This window comes from Lynx canadensis, chromosome B4 (genome assembly GCF_007474595.2).
Source record: "Lynx canadensis isolate LIC74 chromosome B4, mLynCan4.pri.v2, whole genome shotgun sequence".
Lineage (NCBI taxonomy): Eukaryota > Metazoa > Chordata > Mammalia > Carnivora > Felidae > Lynx > Lynx canadensis.
Genome location: NC_044309.1, coordinates 137,120,930 through 137,135,632, shown reverse-complemented (window position 1 = coordinate 137,135,632; position 14,703 = coordinate 137,120,930). Strand labels below are relative to the sequence as shown.

General features: G+C 42.5%; 1 protein-coding gene across 2 annotated transcripts in view; it reads left to right on the top strand.

Moving 5' to 3' along the window:
- Nucleotides 1-136: 136 nt before the first annotated feature.
- The window catches only part of SMC1B (structural maintenance of chromosomes 1B), a 75,808-nt gene continuing 61,241 nt past the window's right edge, over nt 137-14,703 (top strand). For both annotated transcript variants that reach the window (XM_030320906.1, XM_030320904.1), the window contains exon 1: nt 137-245. In XM_030320906.1, the coding sequence (XP_030176766.1) occupies nt 137-245 (109 nt within the window). The remainder of the gene's footprint in view (nt 246-14,703) is intronic.

The following is a 14,703-nucleotide window of genomic DNA, read 5'->3' as shown; positions in this document are numbered from 1 at the left end:
CGTAAACAACCCGGTTGCTTGGGAACCGCGCGGCGCTAGCCGGAGTCTCGCTCTCCTCTCGCGAGATGCCGCAAGCACTTCCCGCGCTTTCCCGCCGGCGTGTGCGGCCGCCGCTTGAGGCGCGGAGGGCGCAGCCATGGGCCGTTTGGAGGTGTTGCTCGTGGAGAACTTTAAGTCGTGGCGGGGCCGCCAGGTCATCGGCCCCTTCAGGAGGTTCACCTGCATCATCGGCCCCAACGGCTCCGGTAACTGGGACCCTGAACGCCTCTGCCCTCCCCGGTCACCCAGAACCCATTTTGCCGGAGGGGACGTGACGTGAGGGCGACCTAGCGGGCTGGACGCGGGCGGGTTACGGCCGTGGGCCTCCGCCAACCCCCCGGGCGCCCACCCCCCGCCCTGAGCCCCCGGGTGCCCACCTTCACCGCCGTCCTCCACCCCCAGCCCCCCGCCCCACCCCCACACGGCGCCCCCGGCCCCCGCCGCCAGGTGCCCGCCCGCAGCCCCCGGCCCTCCGCCAACCCCGCGGGCGCCAACCCCCGCCCTGCGTCCCCCGCCGCCAGGTGCCCACCTTGGCTCTCGTCCTCCACCCCGACCCGACCCCCACCCCCGCCCGGTGCCCCCGGCCCTCCGCCAACCCCCACCCCCCCAGCGCCGACCCCCGCCCAGCCCTCCCGGCCCCCCCGCCGGCTGGGACCCCCACCCTCCACCCCCAGTCCTCCACAAACCTCCCGAACGCCCACCCCCGCCGCTGGGTGCCCACCGTCGCCCCCAGCCCCTGGCCCTCCACCCCCCAGCCCTCCTCCAACCCCCCCCAGGGGGGCCACCCCCTCTCTGTGCCCCCAGCCACCAGGTGCCTTCCACCCCAGGGCCTCGTCCACCACCCCCAGCCCTCCGCCACCAACCCCCCCCCCCCCCACCAACTCCCACCCAGCGCTCTTGGCCCTTCCCCCTCCTGAACCGTGACCCCTCCGCCCCAGTCCCAGACCCTCCAACAACCACGCGGGGCGCAGACTCCCACCCTGCGCTCCCGGCCCAACGGGCCCCCCCCTTTCCCCCCCCACTTTCCACCGCCAGCACCCGGCCCTCCGCCCACGCCTGCCCTGTGCCCCCAGACCCCGCCGCCGGGTGCCCACCCCTGCCCTCCGCCCCCACCCCTCCGTCGCCTGACCCTCTACTCCCAGCCCCTGCCGCTTGCTCTCTGCCGCCGGCCCCCGCCCTCTGGCGTCCGGACCCAGACCCTCCACCCCTTGGCCCCCGCGCCCTCTGCAGCTGCGCCACGACCCCTCCCGCACACCAACCCCGGGTTTGTCCAGGCCCCTCCTCTCCTTTGCGCTGGCTCCCCGAGCTTCGCGGTGGCTTCTCCCGCCCTCCTCGTTCCCTCTTGTCACCAGCGCGCTGTGACGGCGCACACGCGGGTTGTGTCTTTTCCCACAGCGTCCGCTCATTTCAGTTATAAAGCGAGGTTACCATACAGCAGGTTCGGGATTCCAGACTCAGCCACCTTTCGCCACCCGTGTAACTTAGCTTCTTACACGTCCCGCAAAGCACAAGGCACAAAAAAGCGAGATGAACGGGAGGTAGGAAGCTAACCAGCCCACCCTGGAGTCCGTCTGAGCGCCCTGTTGAGAGGAGGCCTCGGTCGGGGTCTCTGCTCAGTACTTCCCGCTTTCTAAGTCCAAGCGGGGAAGGACCCCTATTCTTTCCTGAGATCAACCCTGCAGAGCCTTCCACCAGCTGCCATTTGGAAGTGGTCAGACATAGAGGGGTCAGTGTCTGGGGAGTCTGACACCTGGCTGCAGAAATCCTCTTTTCTAAAAAACGTTTGTTTTGAGACAGAGCGTAAGCAGGGGAGGGGCAGAGAGAGAGAGGGAGACCCAGAATCCGCAGCAGGCTCCAGGCTCTGAGCCATCAGCACAGAGCCCGACCCGGGGCTTGAACCCACAAACCGCGAGATCATGACCTGAGCCGAAGTCGGAGACTCAACCGACTGAGCCACCCAGGAGCCCCCCACCCTCTTTCTTTTTTTTTCTTAATTGAGCGAGAGAGATGGAGAGAGTGTGCAGGCTCACATGCCCAAATGGGGGAGGGCAGGGGGAGAGGGAGGGAGAGACTCTTAAGCGGGCTCCACGCTCAGCTTGGAGCCCCCACAAGGCTTATTACCCTCCTGATGGTGAGATCACAATCTGAGCAGAAATCAAGAGTCAGAGGCTTACCTGACCGAGCCTCCCATGTGTCCCCCACATCCTCTCTTTTTAAAGGGGTTTGATCAGGCCTGGCCTTTGCCGTCCTCTCTCTTTCCTTCTGCTGGTTATCACTTCTGACTGTGTCACCGGCTGATGCTGGTCTGGGCGATATCCGGTCTCAGCTGCAGTGCCCTGAGCTGCTCTGTCGCTGACACAGGCCCCTGCTTGACGTGAGTGGCTCTGTCTTACTCTCTACACTTCTCCTCTCCATCCCCTTCCCTTCCTCATCCAAAGATGGAGAGTGAGATCTGAAGGAAATAATTGGTTCTAAGGAGCCTGAACAACATTTTGGATTCAAGGAACTTTCTACACAGGAATATTGTAATAATAATGGCATGCATGGAGTCTCACCAACTTCCTGGCACCACTATTTCTGTTTAACCCTCATAAATGGGTATTATCCCATTTTATGGTTTAGGAAACAGGTTCAGAGGGGCCAGATGACTTTCCAAGGTTGCCCAGTAAGGGGCAGAGCCTGGACTTGAGTTCGAGTTCGGGCCTGGCCAGGCTCCCCACTGCTCTGTGACAAGAAACAAGAGATGTAATGACCCCGGCTGCTGGAGGGCCTGAAATGATAGTTACTTTGAGATTTTTCCTAACTCTCTAGTCTTCTTTTGTCTCTCTCAGTCCAGATTTCCTTTCTGAGCCCGGAAACCATTCTTGGGTTGAAAGATAATGCTTGCCTGAATAAATTAACTTATTTGACAGACCTTGAGTAGGAAACTGAAATTTGTGTTTTCCTGGCACTCCAACCTGACGTATAATTATTATGAAACTGTTGTGAAACTTCTGTTGCTTTATAAAGATAACTACTGTTTAATGTTTTCTTTGCAGTTAGTGTATGTGAAAGAATACGTGAGCTTGGAAATATGCACATAATTGAGGATTTTCATGCATCTTCTGTGTAATATACTTCCTCATTCACGCTTGATTCTGTTGTCAAAAAGACACTGAAAAGATAATTATTATAAACATTCCTTACGTTCTTACCCTAACCTTCACTCATGTATCAGGTTACCAGACCCACCGTCAGTTGATTTTCTTCACCTTTTAACTGGTGATTATGTGAAGGGTTGCTCAATTGTGTTTTGTACTTCCAACAGTAATATTTTGAATGAGTGTTTACATGAAATCTTATACTACAATCAGCCTAAAATACTTGCCCATTACCACAGTATAGTATCCTGTTGAAGTGATGTTTTGAACTTTTTAAAACTAGTGCCAAACTGTAAGTTTCAAAATATTCTTATCTCGTATCTTAATTCAACAATACATATTAACAACAAATCTTAAGGTTATTGTGAAAATGCCTTCACAAATTCCTCTTGTCCCGGTGCCCTGGAAGCTGCACTTCTCTCTTGAGAATTTGTGGTAACCCAGAGACTTTACTTAGAACCATATAAAGCCAGTCATGGATTCTTTTAGCATTGCCTTTAATATAATCTCTCTACAACAAAAATTTCTGGTGTACTTATTGCTGAATTTTGCATGAGCTATTCACATTCTCCTTCTATACAAAGGCTAAAATTCAGTATAATACTCATCCAAGACTAATTTAATGGGTGGTATTTCATTTATATTCATTTGAACACTTGTTAATAAGTCATCTTTTAATAAATAATCTTACGGAATTACTGGCACATTTAGGTAGATTTTATTAAACCAATTGATAATTACCTGTTACATTCATTTTCTCTTAAACTTCAATTTAGCTAGTTAGTCATACTTTTTGTAATAATTTCCTATTGTCACCACCTGTCAAAATTTGACATGTTCTCATTTGTTTTTAGTAAATCTAATGTTGATTTTTTGTGGTACTGGGAAAAATCTCATTTTGATTTTAACCTTAGTGTTCTCCACTTGAATTTAGCAAATAGTTTTTGCATATACATAGTGTTAGGAGCAGAAGAAGGTATGTATTATAAGACAGCTTCTGCTCTCAGGGTTTAGGGAGTATAAGAAAATACACTAATTGAAATAGGAGACCCAGTAACATTGTTTATGGAACTTTAAGCAAGGAAAATACTAGAGCTGATTTGGGGAGGTATGGTCAAGAAGAGGTCAAGATTAGGGAAGGTTTTCTAGAGGAATTATCATTTGAACTGGCTCAAAGAGTAAAGAGTATTTTCCCAGGGGTTTGGGAAGGTCTGTCGGTGGGACAGCTAATAGTCCAAATTGGCAAGAATGTGTAGAGGAGCGGCAGGATATAACGTTGAAATCCTTTTGGGTCAGTCCTTGCCAGGGTGATATATTTAACTTTATGGAAGAAAATGGGAGACTTTGAAGCATATTTAGCAGAGAAGTACTACAAGTGTACCTGAGTCCTCTCTACCTCTGTTTTAAATCCTTCCCCCTTTTATTTTGTAATTCTTTCTCTGGATTTTATCTTTCTCCCTTATTGGGTAGTTTTCATTGGCATTAATACATGTCTTATTATCATTCTTATAACATAGAGGGTGTATAGCTGTATGAAAAGAAAGTATAGTACAATGTTAATTGTAGAATTTAGTGGTAAATGTATGGGTGTTTACTATGAAATTCTTTCAACTTTCTTGTATGTTTGAAAATTTTATAGGGGTGCCTGGGTGACTCAGTTGGTTAAGCATCTGACTGTTGATTTTGGCTCAGGTCATGATCTTACTATATCATAGGATTGCACTTTGGGCACAGCGTGGAGTGTGGAGTCTGCTTGGTATTCTCTCTCTGCCCTTCTCCCCCACTTGCGCTTGTTCTCTCTGCCTCTCTCAAAATAAATAAGTTGAAAAAAAAATTTTATGAAATGCTTGGGGGAAAATCCCTTGAACTTCACTGTCTCTTTAGGCTATTGCCCCAATTTATCAATACAGTGAAACTCTTTGAGCCATTCTCAATGCTCTTGATTCAGTTTTCAAGTGTGATTTCAAGTTTTCAAGCTCCACTGAAATTTCTCTATGTCACTGTTGACCTACATCTTGTAAGAGTCAGTGGCCAATTTCCTATCCTCATTCCCTTTGATATATCAGTGGTATTTCATTCATTTAAAAATGATTGAATGCCTACTATATGCCATGTACCATTCTCATCAGTGAACAAACATAAAAATCCCTTTCCATATAGAACTTACATTCAAAGGTGGAGAGACAGACAACACACTAAATATGAAAAGTATATAGAATATTAAAGTGTTAAGTAATAAGGAGAAAAATAGAAACAGAGATAGGAAGTACTGGGGGTGTTTTTAAAGAAGTTGGTCAAGGGAAGGTCTTGCTGTCTAGGTGGCATGATAGATCACATTTCATCCCTCCCTTGGGTCACTTGGCTCTTTTTGACTTTGTGTACCGACTAGGTTTTCTCCTGTTTCACTGGCAAGCCCTCAGTAATTGGCTGCTTCTCCCCTGGGTCTCTTAAGCACTAGAATCCTCCCACCCCCTGGAAATAGGTCCTTTGTCTTTCTTTTCCCTGTGTTCTTTTCCCACATGATCTTATTCAGTTTCATGGCTTCAAATGCCATCTTTATGCTACTGACTTCCAAAATTATATATCTAGCCTATAATATTCAGCGTATTTTCATTTTTTGCTACTTCTAGTAGACCTAGAAGTCACCTAGCTGGCTCAGTCAAGTTCAGACCCCACGTTGGGCATAGAAATTAATGCCCATGTTGGGCATAGAAAATAAAATCTAAAAAAAATAAAGTACTATAATCAGAAAGAGTAGCAAATTTCCTCTCCCCCACTTCCACGAGACAAACTTATTCCTTCCTAGGTCTTACCTGCTTGGTAAGGGATGCAGTTTACTCATTTATTCAGACCAGAAACCCAGAGTCATTCTTTATTCCTCCTTCTACGCTCCACTTCCCTCATTTAATCTTCTATAAATCCGAATAACTCTACCTCTGAAATACATCCTGAATCCAGTTGTTTCTTGCCATTTTTCGCCACTATCACAATCGAAGATGCTAGAGCTCTCATTTGGACTATTGCTATAACCTCCTAACACATCCTTCTGCTTACTTTCTTGTCTCCCTACAATTCATTTTCACAGCACCCAGAGTGAGTGGTTAACAAACAAAGGAAATCTATAAATCAGAGCACTGCCTAGCTTAAAACTCTCGAATGGCTTTCCCCCACACTTGGAATGAAATCCGGTGTTTCTACCATGATCCACAAAGGCCTTTATGATCTGGCCTCTGTGTATTTCTCTTCTTTAATATTCTTTTTCGCTGTGTTTACTATGCTTTGGTCAGAATTGCTTTTCTTTTTTGCCTTCCTTACACAGACCAAGCTTATTTCCATTTCAGGGTCTTAGCATATGCTGTTCCTTGGACTTAGAATGCTTTACTCCTGGAGTTTCATATGGCTGCCACCTAAATGAATTCTCCATCTTTAATTGTTATTTTTTTTTTAATTTTTTTTTCAACGTTTATTTATTTTTGGGACAGAGAGAGACAGAGCATGAACGGGCGAGGGGCAGAGAGAGAGGGAGACACAGAATCGGAAACAGGCTCCAGGCTCTGAGCCATCAGCCCAGAGCCCGACGCGGGGCTCGAACTCACGGACCGCGAGATCGTGACCTGGCTGAAGTCGGACGCTTAACCGACTGCGCCACCCAGGCGCCCCTGAATTCTCCATCTTTAAATAAATTCTCCCTGTCACACCCAGAACACTAACCTGTGCTCTTCCCTCTTTTGCCACTACTCTCAGGGTTTCAGGCTCTCATCATTTCTTCCTTGGATTAATGCAGTAATCTTTTAGCTGAGTTTCCAATCTTTGGTCTTACCCTACTTTAATCTATGTGCCACTCTGTTCCCTCAGTAATCTTCATTTGTTTCCACAAGAAAGAAGATCCATTTTATTTCTTGATAGATGAGGAAAAGACATTTGAAAACATTCAATACCTAAAAGGCTGATGGGTTCAAATTAGACAGTTTTGGCTAGATTCCATCATAGGTGATGTTGTGTATTTCTCATGGTATTACATCACATAACACCTATTTGTTTTACCACTAGTGATGCTAAGATTGACCCCTGGATTAGGGTGGTGACAGCGATCACTACATTGTGCAATTAGTTTTTCCCTTCTAACTAGTCTGGTCTCCTAGTGTTGCTTTGACATTATACAAATGTTCTTTATCAAGCATTTACCCAAGTTTTTTAAATTGTATTAAGTTTTAAATTTTAATATGATACAGTGTTTGAAAAATTCTATACATTGCTCAGCATTCATCATGATAAGTATACTCTTCAATCCCCTTTACTCCCCATAACCTATTTCACCCATCCCTCTACCATCTATCCTCTGGTAACTATGTTTGTTCTCTATACTTAGTGTTTCTTGGTTTGTCTCTCTCTCTCTCTCTTCCTTTGTTCCTTAAATGCCGCATGAGTGAAATCATATGGTATTTGTCATTTCCGATTTATTCCATTTAACATTGTACTCTCTAGCTCCATCCATGTTGTTGCAAATGGCAAGATTTCATTCCTTTTTATGACTGGGTACTACTCCATTGTATATACATGCCACATCTCCTTCATCCATTCATCAGTTGATGGACACCTGGGCTGCTTACATATCTTGACCAATGTAAATAACGCATCTATAAACATAGGGGTACATATATCATTTTGAGTTAGTGTTTTTGTATTCTTTGGGTAAATATCCAGTAGTGTGATTACTGGATTATAGGGTAGATCTATTTTTAATTTTTTGAGGAACCTCTATACTGGTTTTCAGAGTGCTGCACCAGTCTGCATTCCCACCAACAGTGCACAAGGGTTTCTTTTTCTCCACATCCTGGCCAACACCTGTTGTTTCTTGTGCTTTTGATTTTAGCCACTGTGGCAGGTGTGAGGTGATACCTTATTGTAGTTTTGATTTGCATCTCCCCGATGATGAGTGATGTGGAACATCTTTCCATGTGTCTGTTGACCATCTGGATGTGTTCTTTGGAGAAATGTCTGTTCATGTTGTCTGCGCATTTTCAATTGGATTATTTGTATTTTGGGTGTTGAGTTGTTTAACTTCTATATATACTTTAAATAGTAATCATTTACTATGTCATTTGCAAAGATCTTCTCCCATTCCACAGGTTGTCTTTTAGTTTCATTAATTGTTTGCTGTGCGGAAGCTTTTTTTTTTTTTTTTTTTTTTGATGTAGTTCCAATAGTTTATTTTTGCTTTTATTTCCCTTGCTTCAGGGGACCTATCTAGAAACTATTGCTACAGCTGATGTCAGAGACATTACCCTGTGTGCTACCCAGATGGTTTTAATACCAAATAATATTTATGACTGAATCAGCATTTCATTAAGGTTTATAAAACTGAGGCTTTTTTTTTTTAAGCTTATTTATTTTGAGAGAGAACATGCATGTGCATACTTGTGTGTGAGCAGGGTAGGGACAGGGGTGGGGGGACAGAGAACCCTAAGCAGAGAATCTCTATGCTCACAGCGCAGAGCCCAATGTGGGTTTAATCCCACAAACGATGAGATTACGACCTGAGCTGAAATCAAGAGTCAGACGTTTAACCCACTGAGCTACCCAGGTGCCCCCCATTCAGTTTTAACATAACTATGTTTATGTTTTAACATAACTGTGCCCTGATTCTTGTCATTGCAAATATTTTTTCTTACTTTGAAAATAATTCCTAACACCACTAATATACTTATTTGCTTAAATCTATAATACAGAGAAAATGATCTTAAAACTACCAATGCCAGTATCATTACAAACAATAAAGATACTAAAGGAAATTTAAAGTTCTTTTATACTTCTTTTTGGTGCTTGAAATACATCCCACTAAGAATGTACAGTCAGAATTTTGTGATCTGAGGTCCCTTGAAATAAACCATTTCTCAATATGGCTATCACCAATTTAATATTCACTTAAGTTTACTTGTTTCTGTTTTTGAATTTTTATTTTTAATTTTTTTAGAGAGAATCTTAAGCAGACTTAAGATACCGATGTGGGGCTCAAATCATGATCCTGAGATCATGGCTTGAGTCGGACGCTTAACCAACTGAGCCACCCAGGCGCCCTTCATTTATAGAATTTTTAAATTTTAGTTTTTTTAAAAAAAAATGACAATACATACACATATTTCAAAGCTCAAAACTCTATATAAAGGTATACACCAAGAGATCTTGCTTCTGTACTGTTCCCCTATCAGGTAGGGTCCCAACAGGAAGCAGGTGGCACACTCAGATGAGGACAATTTGTGGAAAATTTGTTTACAAAGGGAGTAATTACAAATGTGTATAAGGCTATAAAGGAATTGGAAGGACTAGAGGAATTGCAGGGTTAGCATGATGGATCTGTCACCACCCAAGGCCCAGAGAGGAAGGAACCCAGAAGGAAATTTGAAAGGGTGGTGACCTATCGAAAGACACAGCTAACTAGAAGCCACCTCACAGAGAGGGAAGTAAGGGAATAAATACCCTGACCCTATTCTTTTCCTTCCCTCCTGCCAGAGCTCCCCATTGGCCCAATCCAAGTAGAAGCCAAAAGGCATGAGAACCTATTGATACAGGGTAGAAAATGGACCAGGAGGAGCTCCTGGGTGGCTTAGTTGGCTAAGTGTCCAACTCTTGATTTTGGCTCAGGTCATGATCTCATAGTTTAGTGGGTTCCAGCCCCGTGTCAGACTCCGTGCTGATGGTGTGGAGCCTGCTTGGGATTCTCTGTCTCCCTCTCTCTCTGTCCCTCCCCTACTTGTGCTGACTCTGTCTTTCTCAAAATAAATAAATAATAAATAAATAAACTTAAAATTAAAAAAAAAGAGAAAAGAAAAGAAAATGGACCAGGAGAGGCAGACAGGTATCCAGCTCAGTTTCCATGTCCTGCTCTTCACCTTGTATAGATGACCATTCATTTCTTGATCGTCTTTCAGTGTTTTCTTTTTGCAAATGCAAGCAAATATGTATGTATTGCTATCTCTAACTCCTCACTTCTCATTACATCAAAGTTCATAGTTAGTTTTTTACTATATATGCTGTTATGCACTTTTTTTACTTTATCCTCTTCTGTTCTCTTCTGCTGTGTAATTCTCCATTGTGTAGCTGTTATACAGCTATTTCAAGCATTCCCTTAATTTTTGGACACTTGAGTTTCCAGTCTTTTTCTGTTAGAAACAACCTGTAATGAATTGCATAATTGTGTATTTGCCATTGTACAGTTGTGCACATAAATCAGGGAGATAGATTTTTAGAAGTGGAATTGCTGGCTCAAAAGATGAATGGATTTAGATGAAGTGTTAGTATCCAAAATATATACAGAAGCTAAACAACTCAACACCCAAAAATCAAATAGTCCAGTTAAAAATGGGCAGACAGCATGAACAGACATTTCTCCAAACACATCCAGATGGTCAACAGACACATGAAAAGATGCTCCACATCACTCATCATCGGGGAGATGCAAATCAAAACTACAATGAGGTATCACCTCACACCTGCCACAGTGGCTAAAGTCAAAAGCACAAGAAACAACAGGTGTTGGCCAGGATGTGGAGAAAAACCCTTTTGCGCTGTTGGTGGGAATGCAAACTGGTGCAGCCACTGTGGAAAACAGTATAGAGATTCCTCAGAAAGTTAAAAACAGAACTAGCCTATGATCCAGCAATCGCACTACTGGGTATTTACCCAAAGAATACAAAAACACTAATTTGGGGGCACCTGAGTGGCTCAGTCAGTTAAGCGTCCAACTTCAGCTCAGGTCATGATCGCACAGTTGTGAGTTTGAGCCCTGCATCAGGCTCTGTGCCGACAGCTCAGAGCTTGGAGCCTGCTTCAGATTCTGCGTCTCCCTCTCTCTCTGCCCCTCCCCTGCCCACTGTGTCTCTCTCTCTTTCTCTCAAAAATAAATAAAAATTTTAAAAAAAACCCACAAATTCGAGGGGATATTCCACCCCTATGTTTATAGATGCATTACTTACATTGGCCAAGATATGTAAGCAACCCAGGTGTCCATCAAGTGATGAATAAAGCAGTGATATATATATATATATATATATATATATATATATATATATATATATGTATATATATATATTTATCCACACACACATATATATACCACATACATACATACATACATACATACATGTATACATACACACAGTGGAATATTATTCAGCCATAAAAAATGAATGAAATCTTGCCATTTACAAAGACATACATGGAGCAAGAGAGTATAATGCTAAGTGAAATAAGTCAGAAAGACAAATACCATATGATTTCATATGTGGAATTTAAGAAACAACAAATGAACAAAGCAAAAAAGAGACAAACCAAGAAACAGATTCTTAACTATAGAGAATAAACAGATGGTTAGCAAAAGGGAGGTATGTAGGAGGATTGAAAAAATAGGTAAAGGGGATTAAGAGTATGTTTATCATGATGAGTATCGTGTAATATATGAAACTATTGAATCACAGTATTGTATACCTGAAGTTAATATATGTTAACTATACTGGAATTCAAATAAAAAATAAAGATGAATGGATTTATAATTTCATTAGCTATTGCCGAATTTCCCCTCTATAGGAGTTGTATCATTTTGTAACTCCAACAACAATATATGAAAGGGTATGTTTCCCTTCTGCCTCACCAAAGGCACGTGTTTTCAAGGTTTTGGATTTTTGCCAGTACGATAAAACTGGTAGTCAATACAGTTTTAATTTATATTTTTCTTATTATGACTGAGCTTAAGTATCTTTTCATATGTTTAGGCGCCTTTTATATTTTTCTCTGAATTGCCTTTTTATATCCTTTGCTCATTTTTCTGGTGGGTTATTGTCTGAGAAATCTTGATAAAACATGTCTGAAAAATTCGCTGCTATTCCTAAAATCCTCCAATGGTTTCACATCATCTTCAGCATAAAGTTTAATTTCTCTCTTATAAGCTCTGCTCCACCTATATAAAATTATTTGCCATTTTTTACTGAAATGGTACCATACTCTCTTACTTCTTGGTACCTATGACCAAGCTGTTGTCTTTTCCTGGAATGGTATGTTTACCCCCTCTCCAAACTTCTTAATTACCCTTTAAAACTTAGCCCCAAATCATCTCCTGCTAAAGTCTACTCAGAGCCTCCAGTAGCTAGTGCTTCTCTTAAGTGTGTCTAGGTGTGTTAATTTTATTTTTAGAACTTACTATAGTGGATTATAATTCTCTGCTTTTTGTTGGAAGAGTATATAGATTTTGGATTCAGACACCTCCAAAACATACAATTTGTTTGACTTTGAGTCTCTACTTTTTAATTTATGAAACACAAATTAAAACCTACTTCATAGGATTGTTGCGAAGACTGGATAACAGATGTAGGAGTACAGCTAGAAGACACCTGAAGTAACAAGGACTTGAATGGGCAGAAGGATGGGAAAGAAGGAGGAAATGGGAGGAGGATGTGCAGAATTGGAATGAAAAGGGACTTAGCATGTTAGTTAAGAAAGCAAATGAATGGAAATATTGAGGTTTGGAGACTGGAGAGTGATAGTGTAATTTTTATATCTTTGAGTGATGACCTAAAAGATAATTCTTCCAGAATTATTATTTTCCTTATGTTGATTTTGCGTTTTTACAGCAGAGGTCCCCTATCTGACCATTACCAAACTTGGTTTGTTTGTTCGTTTGTTCATTCATTCATTCTTTTCAGCACATGAGTCTTAAGCTAACACTGGCTGGTCAGTAGGCTCTTAAAATGTTTCCTGACCATCCTATCTGAAGTTATGTCTCCCAGTTACCCTCTATTCCATCACCCAGTTTATTTCCTTACTTATGATACTTAACTCTAGTATGGAATTGTCTTTTTTTGTCTTTTGTCTCTCTTAATAGAACATAACCTTCATTAGGCTGGGAGGTTTTTTGTCTTCTTCTTTTGGTATATCCTTAATAGCTATTAACATAATAGCTATTCAAAAGATATTAATGGAATAAATTAATTTGGGTAAGCAAGTGTTTATTTTAGGCAGATTTTAAATAAGGATTGACCAAAACTGGTTTCTCTTTAATTCTGTTAACAGTGAGATTTAATTCAACTCAATTAGTATCCACTTTGTCCTATCTGGCTTATAATAGCTTTCAGTCAACCCAAAAAGCCATGTTTCATACCCAATCATTAATTGAAACTTAGCTAAATAAATTTATAGCATTTTAACCACTTCTGATTCTTTTTAGAAAGATTACAAACTGGGGCGCCTGGCTGGTTCAGTTGGTAGAGCATGCGAGTCTTGATCTCAGGGTTGTGAGTTCAAGCCAAGATCGTAAACTTCTAAAACTAAGCCATATTTCCACTGGCTGGCAGTATTTTCTTTGTATTATCTTCCTCCTGTTCTGGCATTGGAAATTTAAGTTGCTTGCGGATATGGGGAAAGGAATGTGATTGATTGATTGATTGATTGATTGATAGGTAGATAGATACAGATGGTGGTAGCAATGACACAGCACCTTGGAAATTGTCTTAGAGCAAACTGTGGGCTCATGATTGTATAACAATTTGGCCTTTGGACCAGGAATGCCCAAGACTACACCCCCCTCCCCCCGCCCCCATTTCAGTGATTTGCTAGGAGGATTCACAGAACTCAGCATGTAGTTGTACTCAGGATTGTTATGTGTTACAGCGAAAGGGAACAGAGCAAATTCTGCAAGAGGGAAGGCACATGGGACAAACTGAAGAAACCAGGCACGAGGTTCTAAGAATCCTCCCCCAGTGGGGTCACACAGGACAGGCAACTCCTCCAGCAATATGTAGTGGCAATATACATGAAATGTTGTCTACCAAAGAACCTCAAGCAAAGACTCAGTGCCCAGGATTTTTATTGGGGAATGGTCAGCTAGGCACCCTCTGTCTAGCACAAACCAAAATCTAACAAAATTCCAGACTCCTAAAAAGAAAACAGGCGAGGTGTCCAGCATCAATCATGTCGTATAAACACTTTCGGCACAGTGAGACATTCCTATCAGAAAGTGGTGGAAACTCTCCCAAAATACAAATCCCCAGATGACAGCCAATCTTGTGAGCAGGCCTTTCAAAGGATTGCAGGCTCAGACCTGCTCTATAACTTTTCTGTACCGCCACCTCCTACAATCATAAGTATTCCAGCAATCTTATTCTAGTCCTTGGGATATCTTGGACATACTTAGCCATTTTTTAAAATAGGTGATAGTTAATCATAAAATGGAATGACTGAAATTCGGAGAGGTTAAATGAGTTGCCATAGTACAATATTTAATAATGGAAGAGAGTTGGGTTTAGATCCACTTGCTTAGATCCTTAAATTTAGGCCACTTAATGCTCTGCCATAGCTGCATGGAAGAACGCGGTGATCTATATAAAATTGGTCACATGCATTTTAAACCTAGACAAGACAGTACTACTTTTTAGACATGTGTATTGGCTATATTTCACTTCCATTGTTGGCTTCTTTGTCTCTGGGCAAGGTTTTTTATTGTTAACAAGGGATAACTTTTCTCTCTGTCTTTTCT